Source organism: Bison bison, unplaced genomic scaffold (genome assembly GCF_000754665.1).
Source record: "Bison bison bison isolate TAMUID 2011002044 unplaced genomic scaffold, Bison_UMD1.0 scf7180017864160, whole genome shotgun sequence".
Taxonomy (NCBI): Eukaryota; Metazoa; Chordata; class Mammalia; order Artiodactyla; family Bovidae; genus Bison; species Bison bison.
The window spans coordinates 9,130,798-9,148,931 of record NW_011494732.1 but is presented as its reverse complement, the minus strand read 5'-3'; the positions used below and the strand labels follow the sequence as shown (position 1 = coordinate 9,148,931).

The following is an 18,134-nucleotide window of genomic DNA, read 5'->3' as shown; positions in this document are numbered from 1 at the left end:
CGCCTACCCCCCCGCCTCCGGCCACCCGCACCTTGAATTGTCTAATAAATAACTTTCTTGCTTACCTTCCAAACCCGAGGTGGAGGGTGAAAGTTGATGCTGTCCTCCACAACCATTGCTGCTCACAGCCACAAGGTGTCGCTATCGAGAACAGGTCCTCCATGATCTTACAGACCATACTGGCCGTTCTTCCTGACATCTCACTGATGCACACCATCATAGCTCTCAAATCCCATCGGGTCTGATTAGAAGCCTTCTCCAGACAATCAGGCTACTTGCCTATGAGAGTTTAGGGGTTCCAGGATGCCCTTTCCCCACTCAGTCCGAGGGAAGCTGCCCTGCCCTAGTGTCTAACCATAGAGCTTTTCTGGGCTTTTTCTTGTCAAAAAACTTGTAGAGAGAGCACAGTTTTGCGTTGTTGTTTTTTTCTATTGAGGAACCCAGGTACGTTACTTAAATCATTCTGAGAAACGGATGGTGGTACGGAGTGAGACATTTTTCCGAAATCAAACCCCCCAGAGCCAAACCTTGCCATCCCCCCTGGGGTTAGAAGGCTTCCTTATAAACTTACTTGCCTGGACTTTATCTTCCCCAAATTTTCCATGAAAATGAGAACAAAGTCAGCAAGAATGCTTGCAGAAGCACTTTTCTTCTCTGAGCTTCAGAAAAAACAAAAAGCAGGGCAGTCAAACAGCCTGAGAATGATGTTTCAGCAAGTTCCCTTAGGTTACATCTGAGGCAGATGAGTTTGGGGGGTCAGGAGATTGCATGTGTTTTGATGCTGCTCTGGCAGGCTCATAGGCACCATTTACAGAAAACACACAGCCTGGCCCTTCAGCATATGTGTGTGTTTAGCTTTAGGAGTCGTTCTAAGTCAGATTAACACCAGACAAGAGTTTCTTGGCAGAATGTGGGTGCAGAGTTAAAGAAATTAAAATATCTCTTTGCAAGATAATCTTTAAATCAGAAGAGCTTATAGAGTAACCTGTTGTTGTTCAGTCGCTAGGTCATGTCCAACTCTTTGTGACCCCATAAACTTCCCTGTCCTTCACTGTCTCCCAGAGTTTGCTCAAACTCATGTCCATTGAGTCAGTGATGCCATCCAACTATCTCATCCTCTCTTGCCCTCTTCTCCTCTTTCCCTTCATCCTTCCCAGCATCAGGGTCTTTTCCAATGAGTCGGCTCTTCGTGTCAGGTGGCCAAAGTATCGCAGCTTCAGCTTCAGCATCAGTCCTTCCAGTGAATATTCAGGACTGATTTCCTTTAGGATTGACTGGTTTGAATCTCTTAGTAATCCGTTAAATAAAACCAGATCCAAATGACTAGTTAAGGCAGGAATCTGAATCTCCATCCCTGCCCTGAAACAGCCCCAAATACACATTGGCTGAAAAGCAACCTTTAGATCCAGTGAACTTTCTCTGAAGGTCTATTACCCATGCGAGGACTGGGGTGGGGAGGGAGCGGTATGTGTTCAGAACAGGGCTGCCCCTTTGCACACTTACAGGGACTACCATCCACAATGTGTTGTTTCACCGTGAATGGCACCCCAACACCCCAACTCAGTTTGTAGGCTACAATGTTAATAATGGCCCGAGGTTGTACAATTAAGCAGCCCTTTAGGGTGGTTACACAAAGATAAAAATAAGAGCTAAAAGAGCTCTCAGGGCCTGGGGACTGGGAGCAGGGGTGAAGGGATCACAGGCCAAATTCTTGGTATGAGTGCCTGCGGTGATTTATAGACTAGATACGAGCCTTTAAAAGTGTGTTTGGACTCATTTGCCTTTTCCCTGCAATACCTCTGTGGTTCTTTGAGTTTACACCCTTTGGAAGTGTTTGATCTAGAAAAATGAATGAGATGACCAGGTAAAAAGGATGCAGAGTTGAGGGAGGGTTCCCTGGCAGAGAAAAGAATGTACACAGGATTGCAGTCAGGACAGGAGCTGGAAAGTTGGTGACTGTAGACACTGTTTGCTAAGTTTCTGCTCTGTCTCAGGCACTGGGCTAGGGACTGATGTAAGGTCACCTCAAACGTGAGAGGAAGATGAGAGCTTAATCCTGGGGCTCAATCAGATAGTTAACAGAACAGCTTTCAAACCTATGCAGCTCACCAGACCCTGGCTGAATTTGGGTGGGGGAGCTGGCCATGGTCCTGAGCAGAGATTTTGCATCTCCTGGGATCCTTCTGAATGTCCCATGAAAAGGACAAGCTGTGATGGCCAAACACCTCCTGTCTAGGAAGCCATCAGAAGCTGCTTCTGATGGTGACAGGGAAGACCCAAGTTGTGAATTCAGAAGAGAATATTTCACCACACATTCCCTGCCACCAACTGCTCCGCACCTCGTGTGTGTGTGTGTGTGCGTGTGTGTTAGTCTCTCAGTCATGTCCAACTCTTTGCAACCCCATGGTCTATAGCCTGCCAAGGTCCTCTGACCATGGAATTCTCCAGGCAAGAATACTGGAGCAGGTAGCCATTCCCTTCTCCAGGGTATCTTCCTGACCCACGGATCGAACCTGGGTCTCCTGCATTGCAGGGAGATTCTTTACTATCTGAGCCACCAGGGAGGCCCACCCCCGCACCTCAGACCCCTGCAATTTCCTCTTGTACTGAAGTCAGTGGAAAAAGCCATTGTGAATTCCTGAGTGGTTCTTGGTCTTTAGCAAGTAATCCCCACCATCAATCAAACAGAAGAACATGGATCAGAAGCTCACAGGCCAGTGGTCTTGTGCCTTATTTCATTGTCTGTTTCTAAATTATAAGCCAGGGGTTCTTTGGAGATAGTCAGTGCACTCTAAAAAAAACCTGCCTTCCTGCTGATGCATATTTTCTGTCCACACTGGCTGGTCCATGAAGAATAATTCTTCCGTCCCATTTAGTCATTAAGCACAATAGGTAATAATGGATGCTGCAGGGTGGGGCTTGCATTCTTTAAAAAGCAACAACAACAAAAAATACTTAACTCAGAACCAAAAACTGACTGCTGAACCACCTCCAAATGCTATGCTTTTTTCCCTCAGGTGGGATAAATTTCTGCGTGCTGACAGATGGCACAAGAGGGCAGTGGTTAGGAAAACTACTATATATAAAATAAATAAGCTGCAAAGATATATTGTACAGCGTAGGGAAATATATAGCCAATATTTTGTAATTTCATTTTTCCCTGTAACTTTTCACTTTTAACTAATCATGGAGGCACAGGAAGGTATAAAGACAGTAGAGGCATTCGGAGGCTCGCCTAGTTTCCTCCAGCAGTTGCGTCTTATGTGAATACAGTACAGTGTCACTCTGTGGCCACAGTAAGCAAATGGGCAACCAAAACTGCTGAGAAAATGTTTCTACCCAAAAGTTGTCGCTGCCCTGGAGATACCTGTAAAGATGAAGACTAAGGAGTTGGCTACAACCAAGTGCTTGAGCATCTAAACCATGGACCTTAACCTTCACCAAGAAAAGGAAAGCAAGATGTAATGGTGATGAAGAGAGAAACTCTCCAGGCTTCTAATCATAATCTCTGATTTCTGTTGCCCAAAACATGGAGAATGCGTCTAATCATAATCTCTGATTTCTGTTAGTTAGAATGCGTTAGTTTCCAATGACTCACATTTTTTCCTTGGGGGAGGCTGCATGAGAACCTGAAGCACTGGTTGCATTTGCCATTTCACCTGAAATTCAGTATTGTCCACTTATCGTCAGTTCCCCCTGAGAGATATTTACTTAAAAGTTTTACTTTTATTAAGAGCCTTCTAAAAATTGGATGAGTTTCCCAGCTGGTGCTAGTGGTAAAAAACCTGCTTGCCGATGGGGGAGACAGAAGAGACACAGGTTCAATCCCTAGGTCTGGAAGATCGCTGAAGGAGGGCATGGCAACCCAGTCCAGTATTCTTGCCTGGAGAATCCCATGGACAGAGGAGCCTGAAAGGCTACAGTCCACAGGGTCGCAAAGAGTCATACATGACCGAAGCAACTTAGCATGCATGTGCGTAAGAGTTGAATATGTAACTTGGACAAACCTTTATGATGTAAGAATCACTGCTAAGAAGCTCAGTAACATCTTCATTCTGCAGAAATCTTGAAGGTAGAAACTACTACTATATTTATTCTATAGGAAGAAAACTTACGCTCAGGGAGTTCAGGGATTTCACTACATTCAGACATTGGTGAGCAGCAACTTAATGGAGATGGTAACAAAGTAGAGATTTAGCCATCATAATATACTGGAAAAGAACATTAGATGTTATTCCAATAATCTAGACCTATATTTAGCCATTTTCATAACTTGTCAACATATTTTAGATTTTGTTACTGTTTATTCACTGAGTTGTGTCCGTAGCCTGCCAGGCTCCTCTGTCCATGGGATTTCCCAGGCAAGAATACTGGGGTGGGTTGCCCTTTCCTTCTCCATATAATAATTTTAAATGGGGTATAAGCTATAAAACTTTTGAGTCACTGTGTTGACACCTGAGACTGATATAAAATTGTAGATTAACTATACAAAAAAAAAAGACAGTGGCTCCTGGATTCAGACAGACCAGAGTGAAAAGCCTGGCTTGTTACCTTCTCATTGTGTGTGACTTTAGGCAGGGAGCTTCAGTTCTGTGAACCTCAGTTTCTCCAACTTTGAAACTATAGTACCTGCCTTGCAGGGGCTCTTGTAGGGATTAAATGAGATAAAACATGTGAGGCCTTGGGGCCCTGCCTGACACTCAGAAAGTACTCTGTAGGTAATGGCTATCGTGAGGGTAATTTTCCCAGCCTAAGTCCTCCCCAGAGTTTCTGGACTCAAGGATAGTTAGCTTCTTCCACACCCCCTCCAAGCTCTAATCTGCTTCTAAATATGTTGGGGTAAATAGACAAAATGGGGGTCAGGGAAGTGAGGCATCATGAAGAGCACACTGCGCCCTTCACGGGGCCTGCTTGCCCGTCTTCCCTTCCCTGTGAGGTTCAGGACTCCTGATGGCAGCTGACTGGAGACCGGACCCGTGGGGGCTGCTGCTCCCTTCCAGAAATCGCCCTGAATTGGGATGCATGTGGGATGCATGCAAGTTTGACGACCCTTGGCAGGTTTTTATTCTTCTTCCAGAAGCGCTGCATACATCTCTCATACAAATACTGACTCACATTCACTGAAGAGTAGCCCTGGGGCAAGGCAGCTTTTAACCATAAAGGAGTCAGAGGGACGGCAGCCCTGTTCAGCATCCTCGGACAAAATGGCCATTAGGTTGCTGTCACTGTGTTTGCATTTCAAGGTGTTTATAAGGTCTGAAATGGATTTGGGGAGAGGATGGTGTATGAACTAGGGTGTGTGTGCATGCGTGCATGTGTGTGAACTGTGAGCTCACAAAAGCTTTCAAAGTCCATAACTTGTGCCATTGACCAAGGCACAGTGTGTGCCTACTGTGTAACCTGGTATTAAGGGCTGGATCTGTGTTCCCTTGGGGGGGATTCAGCACCTCTTGTAGTCATTGGGCACAAGGTAGGTCAGGGACCACTTTGCAAGTTAAAGAAGTAACTTTCCTGAGAGGCACACAGATGGATATTTCATTTGATCACTTCTTCCAGAACACCACTTGCTATATTATAGTTCCCAGTTGGAAAAAAAAAAAAAAACTCAAAGGCATCCATTTATCTCTATCCTGTTTGGATGAATCAGCTTCTGCACAGACAGTTCTGCACACCTGCTCCATCCAGAGAGAAATGCGAACGCCCCACATCTGATAGGGTGGCGCCATTTTACCCAAAAGGAGGTATGTGTTTAATTCAGATTTGAGATGCAACAATTTCAAGCTCTTAGCTATTTAGGCAACAAGCATTTTTCTGAGGACTCCCCATGTGCTGGTTCTAGGGACATAGAAAAGACTTGGAAATTGTCCCTACCTTACAGGCGCTCCATCTGGTGGTGGGGGTGGGAGGAGGGTGTATACAACCAGAAACAAGTCAACAGGCTGTTGAGGGCTGCACCCACCAGAGATGCCTGGGAAAAGTGGAAGCAACTTAGGCACAGGGTGGGGTTTATACCTGAGTAAGTTCTAAAGGTTGAGTAGAAGTTAGCCAGGTGAGGAAGAAGAAAGGGCATTGCAAGCAGAGGGACAAAGGTTGCATGATGACGTTGCTAGAGCATCAGGCGGCAAGGAAGGGGCTCAGTGAAAGCCGCTCAGTCATGTCTGACTATTGGTGACCCCGTGAACTATACAGTCCACGGAATTCTCCAGGCCAGAATACTAGAGTGGATAGCCATTCCTTTTTCCAGGCGATCTTCCCAACCCAGGAATCAAAGCCTGGTCTCCTGTATTTTGGGTGGATTCTTTACCAGCTGAGCCACAAGGGAAGCCAAGAACACAGGAGTGGGTAGCCTATCCCATCTCCAGTGGATCTTCCCGAGGCAGCAATCAAACCGGGATCTCCTGCATTGTAGGTGGGTTATTTACCAGCTGAGCTATCAGGGAAAGAGGCTCAGAGGGTGAGACAAATCCAGCTCACGCAGAGCCCTGGATGCTGGACTGGGAAGCCCAGAGACAATGTGCAACACTGGAAAGCATTGGGTGGTGGTGGGGGTGGGGGGGAAAGTGGTCCAAGGTAAGGAGGCCAGTGAAGAGGGAATGGCAGGAAAAGATAATGATTTGAGGGCATGGCAGTCAGAGTGGAAACCTTTTGTTACTTAGCCCCAAGGAGGGGGTCCAGCCCTGAAACAAGCAGGGTGGAGCCAGCCCAGATGGAGGGGAGCTGTGAGGACAGCGGAGGGGGTGCTCTCTTCTCAGGACGTGCATCTTTGCATTGAGGAACCTGAGTCTGACGCCTGGTGGAGGACCAGAACATCAGGGGTGCAGGGCTAAGAGGCAGAAATGCTGTGGTCGTTACATGGCCAAGACTTTGGACTCCAAGCCGCCAGCTAAATATGTCATGCCTTTTTCAGTTCCTTGACTGGTGTCTAAGGTGCTTTTTTCAGTTCCTGAGAAAGGTGCAGAGGGTTGAGAAGAGGAAGATTCACAGAGATACAGCTTTTTTTTGCATCTTAATTTACTCATCACCAGCTCACCTGTGTGTGTACCCTGTATCCATGAGAAGACTTGATTTTTTTGACTGTGGCCTTGGCAGTTAGCCATAATGTGATGGGATGGTGAGGACCAATCCTCCTCTTTATAAGGCAGTTTTGAGTATCTAATTTACAACTGTACTTTGTTGTACAAATTGTACTCTGACTTTTTTTTAATGCTTTCACATCTACTTCCTCACTTTTCATCTTTCACAGGTCAGATAAAAATACTATTATCTTTAAAAACAGATGAGGAAGACAGGCTCAGGCCTGGATACTAGTACAGACTGCACTGCACCCCACCTGGGTGACCTTGCATAAGTCAGGGAACCTCTCTGTACTTCAGTTCCTAACTGTGAAGTGGGGTTGATAATAGCTAGATTAGTAATTGTAAAGCATTTTTGGTAATTATTGGCATGTGGTAATTATTCATGTTCTAGTGGTGATGGTGGTGGTGATAGAGGCAATGGTGGTGATGGTTATCCCTAAATTATAGTAACTGGACAGAGTGGTTAATTATTCTGCCTAAATCACACAGCCAGTTGTCAGCAGAATTAGAACCTGGCTTCCTGAAAGTGTCAAAAGTGTTAGTCACTCAGTCTTGTCCAACTCTTTGCGACCCCATGGACTGTAACCCACCAGGCTCCTCTGTCCATGGGATTCTCCAGGCAAGAATACAGGAGTATGTTGCCATTCCCTTCTCCAGGGGATCTTCCTGACCCAAGGATTGAACCCAGGTCTCCAGCATTGTAGGCAGATTCTTTACCATCTGAGCCACTAGAGAAGCATTTCAGCCTGATTATAATCCACTGCCTTCAGCATCATTTCCCTCTAAAGCATCCACGAGGCTGGATGAGGGTTCCTTATATTCTTCTTTCCGTCTCTTGCTCCTCCTTGTTTACCTCCTTGTCCTCCTTTCCTGCTTTCTTCGTTTTCTTTAGTGAAAGTCTGAGACGGAGATTACATAAAGAAAGAACCCAGAAAAAAAAAAAAATACTTGAAGCAATTAGGTCTTTGCATGTCATTTCTTATTCAGTAGAGCAGAGGTTAACTTTCTGGCCCTTTAACTTAATAAATTTCATCACTTAACATGATAACCGAGCATTGATCCTACCACTACCACCTAAGGGAGATTCACAGACCTTTATAAGTTACTGCATGATGCAATTGACCAAATCTCAAAATATTAATAATTGCGGTCTAATTAGACTGTTCTCACTTCCACTCTTGGAGAAGAGAAACCCCTAAGCTTGACACTTGAAGCAAGTGCCACTTGCCAGAAGCCCATGGGAACTTGGAGCCAAACCGCCAACCTGGCTGTGTGCAAAAGCAAAAGAGTTATAACAGCAGTTATTTATAGCTTCATGGAGATAATGATAATGATGATGATGAAAATGATGGTTGTTACCGTTTATTGAGGGGCTTCCTCCGTGGCACAGCAGTAAAGAATCTGCCTGCAATGCAGGAGCCACAAGAGATGAAGGTTTGATCCCTGAGTGGGGAAGATCCCCTGGAGGAAGGCATGGAAGCCGACTCCCGTGTTCTTGCCTGGAGAATCCCACGGACAGAGGAGTCTGGCAGCTACAGTCCAAAGAGTTGCAAAGAGTTGGACACGATTGAAGTGACTTAGCACACATGTACATTCATTGAAGGTCTCCTGTGTGCCAGGCAATATGCTAAGTGCCTCTCATTTCAGCAATGTCCTAAGAGGGTATCCATTTATCCCCATGTTAGAGGTGAGCAGAGTGAATCAGACAGAGGAAAAACTGACTCACCCAGAGTCACAGACATTGAGTGAAAAGGAAGCGATGACCAGTTAAATCCAGAGAGACTTTTTCTAAAAACCAGTGCATTTTCCTCTTGCAACACTTTGAAATCAGGCTACCTGGGTTTAAATTCCACCTCTACCAGTAACTAATCTCTGGTCAGACTACTACTTAACCTCTCTGAGCCACGGTTTCCTCATGAGCAAGATGGAGACAAGAGTACTTCCTTCCTAGGGATGCTGTGTGGGTGCAAGGAGAAAATTGCCCATGAGAGCTCAGCTCAGTGCCCCTCAAGCCATCCTTGTGCACTGCCTCCCAGCGCCCCAGGCAGTACCTGCTTCTCTCCAACTGCAGCCACTCACTGCGGCCCCCAGCCCTCTTTCCTTCCAGGAAATATGCTGTTGCATATTTCCCAGCTGTTCAGACACACTCCGTGGAGACGATCTCAGACCTACCTCTCTTGGCGGTTTCATGCTTCTAAGTTTCTTTGCCTCTTTCCCATGATCCAGACTAATCCGTCCTAATATTGCTCTCTAGTCTATTGCCGGTGACTTAGCCAAGATGACAGCATTTTAAATGTGATAGTCATGACAGTTTAGTCAAAGAAAAAGAGAAACAGAGACAGATAGTCATTTTCAGACTGTATTCAACTGCAGAGCAAACAGAGCCCTGAAATTACCATGACTTAAGTAAGACAAAATCTTACCTCCCTCACATAAAAGAGGTTTTTTGTTTTGGTTTGGTTTTATTTTGTTTTATTTATTTGTCTGTCTTAATTGTGGTGTGAGGGATCTTTGGTCTTTGTTATAGCACGCAGGGTCTTTCAGTCCTGGCACCTTTACTTGTGGCACGTGAACTTAGTTCACGTGCTAATGTGGGAGCTAATTCCCTGATCAGGAATAGAACCTGGGCCCCTTGCATTGGGAAGGCAGAATCTTAGCCACTGGACCCCCAGGGAAGTCCCGAGAGGTTTACTTTGTGGAAGATGTACTGGTCATCCAGTACCCAGGTTCCTTCTGTCTTTTAATCCCCTATCCTTAGTGTTTGCTTCTGTCTGCAGGGTTTCCTCATGCTCACACAATGGCTACTGGCACTGCAACCATTGTAGCTAAGTTCCAGGCAGCAGGAAGGAAGAGAGGAAAAAGGGACCAAAGGACAAATGCCACCCTGCTGTGTTTACTTCCTTTGTCGGGTTTTCCTAGAAGTTCCTCCCAGTGATCTCCTCTTGTACGTCATTGGCTTGTCCTATCTCCAGGAGAGCTGGAAGAGGTAGTTTTGTTTGTTGTTGTTTTGATGACTTTTTGTCTAGGTATTTGATGTTCAGGATAACTTGGTCTGTTTCCAAGGAAGCTCAGGAAATGGATATTGGCACTTCGGGCCTTTGGGAGAAAGGACAAGAGGTAGGCAAAGAAAACCAGCAAACGCTGACACCTACTCTTTGTCAGGCACTGTCCTCAAGGAGTCTGTAGTCTAATAGGAAAAGCAGACAAGGAATAGGTAATCGAACGTATAGCATGGCAAGTGCAACAGTGGGGAGCACATAGGCATGGGGAGCTGTGGGGGCGCAGAGGAGGCACTTGACCTGGCCTGGACTTGGAGCAGGGAGGAAGCAGCAGTATTGAATGGTCAACAGCTGACAGTTTCTCCCAGACCTTAGAATCAGCAAGTGAAGAAAGGGAGGACATGCTGCAGGAAGGGGCAAAATCATAGAATTCTGAGGGATGGAGAGATACAAATGAATGACTGGGTGAGTGGTCAGAGATAAAACCCAGATCTTAGAGGACCTGATTGCCATGGGGAAGAGTCTGGGCTTCATCCTGAGAGCAGTGGGAAGCCATTGAAGGGTTTGGAACACTCTGATGGGAATGAATCTGCCTTTCAGAAGAGCCCTGTGACAGCAAGGTGGACAATGGATTGAGGAGGAGAAAGATGAGATAGGAAGCTACTCAGAGGAATAGAGGCAATGAATGATGGTTTCTGGCTAGGGTGGTAGCAACAGGAAGTCAGTCTAGTGACATTTAGAAAGTACTTGATATCACTTTGTGATCAGTTAATGATGAAGGGGGTGAAGCAGACAAAAGCAGTCACTCCATTTCACAGGTGAAATGAATTGTATTTTGCCACTGTGAGGACTCCTGAATAGCATACTTATCTGTGTCCAAAGAAAAACTCTAGGCTGTGTCTTCTTCCAGCTCAAACATCTGCTAGGTGCATGTGCGCTATTCGCCCCAACTTCAGAAATGCCAAGTAAATTTCACAAAGGAGCCAGAGAGAACAAAACCTGAAGCAGATAAAGCCACTTCTCTAATTGTGAGTCAGTTATTCTGTGTCTTTATCACAGCCTCAGTAGCATCTTTCTGCCATCTGATTAAAAGGAACCCTTGAACCAGCTGTCCTTTTTGGGCTGAGTCATTCAGAAAGGAGAGAAATCCATCTGAAACTTCTGATCTCAGAGATGAAATCCTAACTTGGCAAATCTCCCATTGTTAGGCATTGCAATTAGCAAATGACCCAGGGCCGGTAAAGAGATGTTCAGATGTGATTTAGTAAGAGCGTGGTTGCAGTAAGCACTCAGAATATGTTTGCAATCAATTTGCCGTATACACAATATGCTACCAGAGCAATCTTTTGTGTATGCAGTTGACCTTTTTTCTGGCAATCTTGTCCTGTAAAGAAGAGTGAAATCCTCCATTGCAAATCACAGGCGCTCAGGAATTGGCTCTAATTTGCATGCTGACAAAGATATTAACTTGAGGGGGGTGGGTGTTGATAATACAACATGTCCTTTTGTCTGAAAGGTAGTTCAAAATCTGTGTTGTGACTACAGTTGACTGAAGTTCAATTACTGTAATAAATGTATTCCAAATTTCATCTCAATTGCATTTGCATTTTAATGAATGATTCTCACCTTCTTGTCAATTTGGCAGCCAGGCTAGATTTATTAAGTTATTGTATAAACAGGGCATTCTAATGCGGGAATTTAAATGCAAAATATTTGCTCGGCCACATTTGAACTGGGGCTGCGTTATTAATTCGTCTGCAGGGGTTGCCTCAAAATTCAAGAATTTAAGGACCGTGTTTCAGATACCTCCATTCCATCATGTTTGCCCTGTCCTCCTCTGAAATCGATCTGTCTGGGTGGGCTGACAAAGCAAGACGTGAGCCAGCCAGATAAAGTGGGCTCTCTAAGCGTTCAGACTCCACAAGCTGGGAAGAAACTGATTTATTTGCTATTATTTGAAAACAGTAAAATTTGTTAAGTGAAAATTTCCCACGTAGGCAATTCCCTTCTGGGAGAGCAGGACATTCCTGAAATCAGATTGCCAAGAGTGTTTGTTCATCTTAATGTCATTCCGCCTTCCCCGTCGAAGCTCTCCTGGCTTTATAGTCCCATATTTCTTGCAGGCAGAGACAGAAAATGTGAGTGAAAACCAGCTGGATGCAAAGCCATAATACCATTAAAAGTTGTGTTGTTGTTGTTTTTTTTAAGTACATCTGGACTGTTAATTTTTAACAAAGCAATTTGCAGTGGTTAATCCCATGCCCCCCATAATAGAAAGGTTGAACGTGAGTTTCTCTCCCTGTCTCCTAACTCCAGTACTCCACAGCTTCCTGCCAGGCCCGTGTGAAAAGAACAGAGGCTGTCTGTTTTAAATGACCATCAGTTTCTTCAAGGCTCTGGGGATGGAGGCTGATTCAGGTAATGGGAGACTCAGAAGAGCAGAGTGCCCTCAGAGAGTGAGAAATGGCTGCCACAGCTATGCTCGAAGAACTTGCTGAGATGAATCGACTGCTAGTGTGGGTCAAAGTTTTATTTCAAACTTGTACCAAGGCAATCAGGCTTCTAATAAAGCCAGTTTGAAGATTTCTTTCTGCAAGAGTTTAGTTGTTTTTTTAATAAAAGGAATAGGACAGCTAAACCAGTGTGCCTCAAACTTCTATATGTATATGAGTCATCTAGGGGTCCTGTGAAAATGCAGACCCTTATTCAAGAGGTCTGAGGGGACACCCAAGATTCTGCCTTTCTAACAAGCTCCTGGGTGTTGCTGATGCTGCTGGTCCAGGGACCATACTTTGAGTAGCAAGAAGCTAGATAGCATCACTCAAGGGTGGAATGGCTCGGTAAAGATTACCAGTCGTGTTACAAGGCTGACGGTCCAGGTGTGTGGGTTAATCTAACAACCAGAAAGGACTGTTGATCTCATAGAAAATACCAGAAAATTGCACAGCTTATCAGATATGCTATCAATAGATACTTCTCTGAGGGGGCTGTTGATTACCTTATGCCCTAAGTTCTGTGCCACATCATCTCTTCTCAGGTCTGAGACATTATTTTCTCAGTGCCATATTTTGTCATATCTAATAGGCACATTTTTCACATTTTAACATCTCTGTACTGGACATACAACATACAGTCATGTCCTAATTGACTTTTCATGGGTTTTTCCTTCTTTTGGTTCATAAAATGACGTCATGTCTTATAACAAATGATGTATCTGTCAGCTATTTTCACCACAATGCTGTGTAACAAGCTACCCTGAAACTCAGTGATTTTCAGTAAGTATTTCTTCCTTGCTTATACATCTGTGGGATAACTAATTTGGTTGACTTAGGCTGAGATCAGCTGGTTCAGATCTGTTCCATAACTTTTTTATTCTTCTGGGGTCAACGAAATAGTGGGTTTTGTTCTTGTCATGGACCCAACTGAGCAAGCTTATTTCAAGCTTCTGTTCAAGTCATACCTGTAACATCCCATTGGCCACAGAAGTCACATGGTGAAGCTCAAAATCAGGATGCTGGGTGTACATTCCACCCTTGAATGTAGGGAAGCGGGGAAGGGGGGACAGAGGGAGTATCTGGTGAACAATGACCTCATCTGCTGCAGGTGGTGACTTGGATTGGATTAAACATGGCCTAGAGAAGGAACATGTACGCCACCAGTTTCTCTTCTGAGGGCCTACAGGTGAACCCTGTGCAGTAAGAACAGCCCAGAGATACATAAACTTGAAGCTTTAAAGCTCTCTACTGAATAGTCTGGTGTTTGCAGCATTTGCAGGTGGAGAGAGAAATCCCAGAATCAGCCCTGGGGGTTCCCAACCGTTGCTTGCTACTTTCCAGCCACTATGACCCTCATTGTTCACTTAACTCTTCCTTCTGTTTTCTTAACAGCAGATCACATCACCCTCTCAGGACTGCTCAATGAGTTGACAGTAGTAATTATAGTACCCCATCATTGAGTCCTAGGTACGAGACACTACGCTAAGCTCTTTACATCTGCTATCTCATTTGACCCTCCCAGCAGCCCTTGGAGGCAGGAATGACTTTTTTCCTCATTTGAAGGTGGAGAGACTGTGATTCAGAGAGCTTTAAAATCTGCCTAAGCAGGTAGCAGAGACCCACCCCATCCAGAGGCTGCCCCTCCAAGCCTCAGCACCGCATCCACTGGCTCTTAGGTCAGAAGGTGTTTGGAGGGAAACCCGCCCCTTCAGTCTGACTCAGCTGAGCCCCAGGAGACTATTCCTATTGTCACACTGCATGTTTTTCATTCATCAGCTCACACAGACTCCCGTACAGAGAACGTATGTCCCTTAAATGTAAAAACCTTCTCCACTGCATCAGTGAAGAGGAAGTGGCTTTGGATGGAGGAAACTTTCCATTCTATAATCTGCTTCTTCCTCTGTTTGCCTGATGCAGTTAATTATTTGCCTCCCCATCACTCCTCTTGCAATGTTAGCCGGGGGAGTTTTACATTGTGGGAAGCAGTGAGCAGGAGGCACTGGGTGAGCGGACTTAAAGGCGGAAACTGCTCTTCCCTGCAAATACCTCCCTTCCCGCAAATAGCCTAGTAATCAGCAATAATGATGAAGAAAATAGAGGGAACATGCAAGGGAATTAAACAAGAATTTGATAAAATATTAAGCAGTTTTAAATGGGCTTCCACAGCAGCAGGGGTGCACTTCACAGCACTTGGAATGAACAGCCCACAGTCCTGAAGTTCCCAGAATAGGCTGGTGGGTCTGACCTGAGGGCCCAGATACTTCCCCCCCACCATCACCACAGACACACACACACACACACACACACACACACACACACACACTACCCCGGCCACCTCTATTCATCTCTCAACCAGTTCTTTCCAGAGGATCTAACAGCTGGGAGTCTGGCTGCCTTGCTTGACAGAAGCTGCAATTCTACCAGAAAACTTGCTAGATTCCTCAAACTGGCCACCACCAACTCCCCTAGTCTCTTCTGGGAGTTCACCAGTAAGACAGGCATTCTTCAATACCCACATCCAGAGGTGTATTGCAGACTTGGCTTTTCACAGTGTCCTCCTTATTCAGATCCTTGAAAGAAATCTCTTCCTCTTCCACCTGGAATGGCTAGCCATTACCCAAACAGCTTTTCAATGTCTCATGGTCATTGGGAATCACATGAGGGATTGTGTTTCCCTCTTTGCATTGGCTTCTAGGATGCTCAGGGCCAAATCTGTGTACTAGCTCGTGTGTCATGAGATTTGATACTTGTCTTACCTGATCTTGTTTTCTTATTCATCACGTCTCCTGCCCTTCTCACTTTTTAAATTGTCTGCCCCTAATCCTTTTTGGAATAAGGGCATAAACAAGTCAAATAAATTTCTTGCCAAACTCTTAATCTCTACTTTAGTAGAAATGAGGTAACTTAGACGTAGAGGTGGAGTCTGTGAATTCTTTGAAGATGCGTCCTTCACTGTAATGCCAGTGCTTGAACAGAACTTGACACGTTGTAACCGCCTAGCACAGACTCTGAGGCAAAACAGTGTCGGCTCAGGGCTTGGCACATGATACTCAAGCCCCTTTTGTTTGCTGTGGTGTGGACCATCAGCCTGTCACTTATAAAATTTATAAGAATTTTGTTAAACCTTCGCAGTCAAAGAAAACAAAGAGTTAGGCTGTTCCACGTGTAGGTTTAAATATGTGATCATACTGTACTTCGTTTGCTAGGGCTACCGTAAGAAAGGACTATAAACTTGGTGGCTTAAACAACAGAAATGTGTCGTCTCAGTTCTGGAGGCTAGAAGTGCAAGATCAAGGGATCAGCAGGGTGGGTGTCTTCTGACTCCTGAGAGAGAAACTCTGTTCCATGCCGCTCTCCTAGCTTCTGGTGACTTGCTGGCCATCTTTGGCATTCCTTGGCCTGCAGAAGCGTCCAGGCCTTCACTGACCACACGGTGGAAATGGCACTAACCCTTCCACCAGCCCTGTCTCTCACTCTCCCTTGTCCCTGCTTCAGGCCTCCCAGTACTTAGCGTGTCACCTGCAGTTCACTGCTTTGTTTCGTGTCTGTCTCCACCCCCTGGAATAGGAGCTTTGTGAGGACCAGGATGCTGTGAGCTGTTTTGTTTGCTGCTGAATCTCAGCATCTAGAGTAGCTCCTGGTGCACAGTGGGTATTCAGTACATCTTTGTTGAATAGTTAATAATGATGCAACTGTTTAGGCAAACACACACATTTGAAACTGGGTGTGAATTAGTGCTATGATGGGTCTGACTTCACTGTTTTAAAATTTATTTCCAGTTGAAGGATAATCGCTTTACAATATTGCTTTGCTTTCTCGTTCTAAGGAGATTGGCTTGCCTTTTTGGAGGTCTGGGGTCTTCAGCTGTCATTTAGAAGTGGTTCTGTAGGAGTTGTTCCATATTCTGATGAGTTTGTGGGGAGGCAGGTGATCTCCTCATCTTACTCTCCACCATCTTTTCCATTCTTCTGACTTCATTGTGTGACCGTTGATGCTTTTGAGCTGCCCAACCCCCCTTCTCTCTGCCCCACATCGAGGGTGAGCATTATAATAAGAAACCCAAGGTGCTCCTTGTTTGTTGCTGGAGAGACGTTCAGTCCCCACACAAAGGACACGTCACCCCAGCCCTACTCCCACAAAACCCTAAGCCACCCCTGCTCTGCCCAGAAAGCCTCACAATGTGAGTTGTGTCATTTCATACCTTTGTGCTGGGTGTATGGTGACAGTCTTGACCTCTGAACCAAATTCTGAGCAAAGAGGCTCCATGAAGTAACATAATCATGAAACAGTGTTTGCTGTCATGCCAGCCCCAGCTCCCAGATTAGCTCTGCATTTGCTTTGTTTGTGCCACATCAAGAAAATCCTCTTTTGTGGAATTGAAGGGTTGCACATGGTTAGGGTTTTCCTATCAACTTATCTGGCAATCTCAGGGTGCTCTTTGATGAGTGGGTTCAGAAGCTTGAAAGTGAAACAGAGGAGCATTTTTGTTTCAAATGTGAATTCCACCTCACATCAACTGCTTGCATCCCTAAACTTAAAAGCCCAAATGGACAATTCAGGGCCAGTTATGTATAATCTGGCTTCACAGTCATTTGGTTTTGCGCAGTTTTATGCATGAGGAACCTGAGAGATTATTTTGCTGTGACAAGAACGTGGCTGGACAGATGACACCTGATCCTCGCCTGCCAAATTTTTGTGAAAATTTCAAATTGTTCCTATGAGATAGATGCTATGATTAACCCCATTTTAGAGATTAAGAATGTGGCATGTAGCGTAGAAATTCAGAAAAGTGTACGAGTTGAGAAGCAGGGTCTACACTTAGGAAAAGATTGCCAGTGACCTTCCAGTGACATACGTGTATGGAACTCAAATACCACATGTCGAGGAATCTAAGACAAACCATGACAAACAAATAAAAATACTGCCAATTAAATCGGTCCTCAAGGGTGTGAATTGTTATTCTCATTTCATAGTACCTAGCAGAGTGCCTAGCACATAGCAGGCACTCAATAAGTATTTGTTGAGTGGTGGAACCAAAACCTGGAGAGGTTAGATAATTTGTTCAAGGTCTTTGGTAGGAGGTGGTCTTTGGTAGAATTCAAGCTTAGGGTAAGTAACTCTGTGACTTTGGAATTCTAAAGACAGGAAGTCTCCTGCTACTAGGCCTGAGAGTGTCCTTCAGTTAACTGTCAGTCCCAAGATAGTAAGACATTGCCTTGATAGCCAGCCCATCTTCCTCCCTCTTTCTTTTCTTCAGCACCTTAATTCAGTGGGTGAAGATTGGCCGTGGATACTTCACCATCCTGAAGGAGGAGAGTGCCTTGAAAAAGAGGCAGCAACAACTGGAGAAACTAAAAGAGGAAGAAAGAAATAAATTCCAACCAGCCAAAAGGCTGTCAGATATCCAGTATGGGGATTTGGTTCTGCCGTAAGTAGACCTCTGTCGCTGCAGCCCCGTGGCCTTGGAAAGGACCATTGAGAAGGAACACTGGCTGGTTGGGTTGAGGGGTGGCAGCTGTCTCGCATGGGAAGCCCCTTCTTAGGCTGGTGTCTGATGACTTCTT

At 45.2% G+C, this 18,134-nt stretch overlaps 1 protein-coding gene across 1 annotated transcript in view; it reads left to right on the top strand.

Annotated features, from left to right (window-relative positions):
- Window positions 1–18,134, top strand: part of CCDC60 (coiled-coil domain containing 60) — a 171,829-nt gene that overhangs the window by 102,864 nt on the left and 50,831 nt on the right. Inside the window, exon 3 of the mRNA XM_010841403.1 lies at window positions 17,828–17,998. Within this exon, the coding sequence (XP_010839705.1) occupies window positions 17,828–17,998 (171 nt within the window). The remainder of the gene's footprint in view (window positions 1–17,827; window positions 17,999–18,134) is intronic.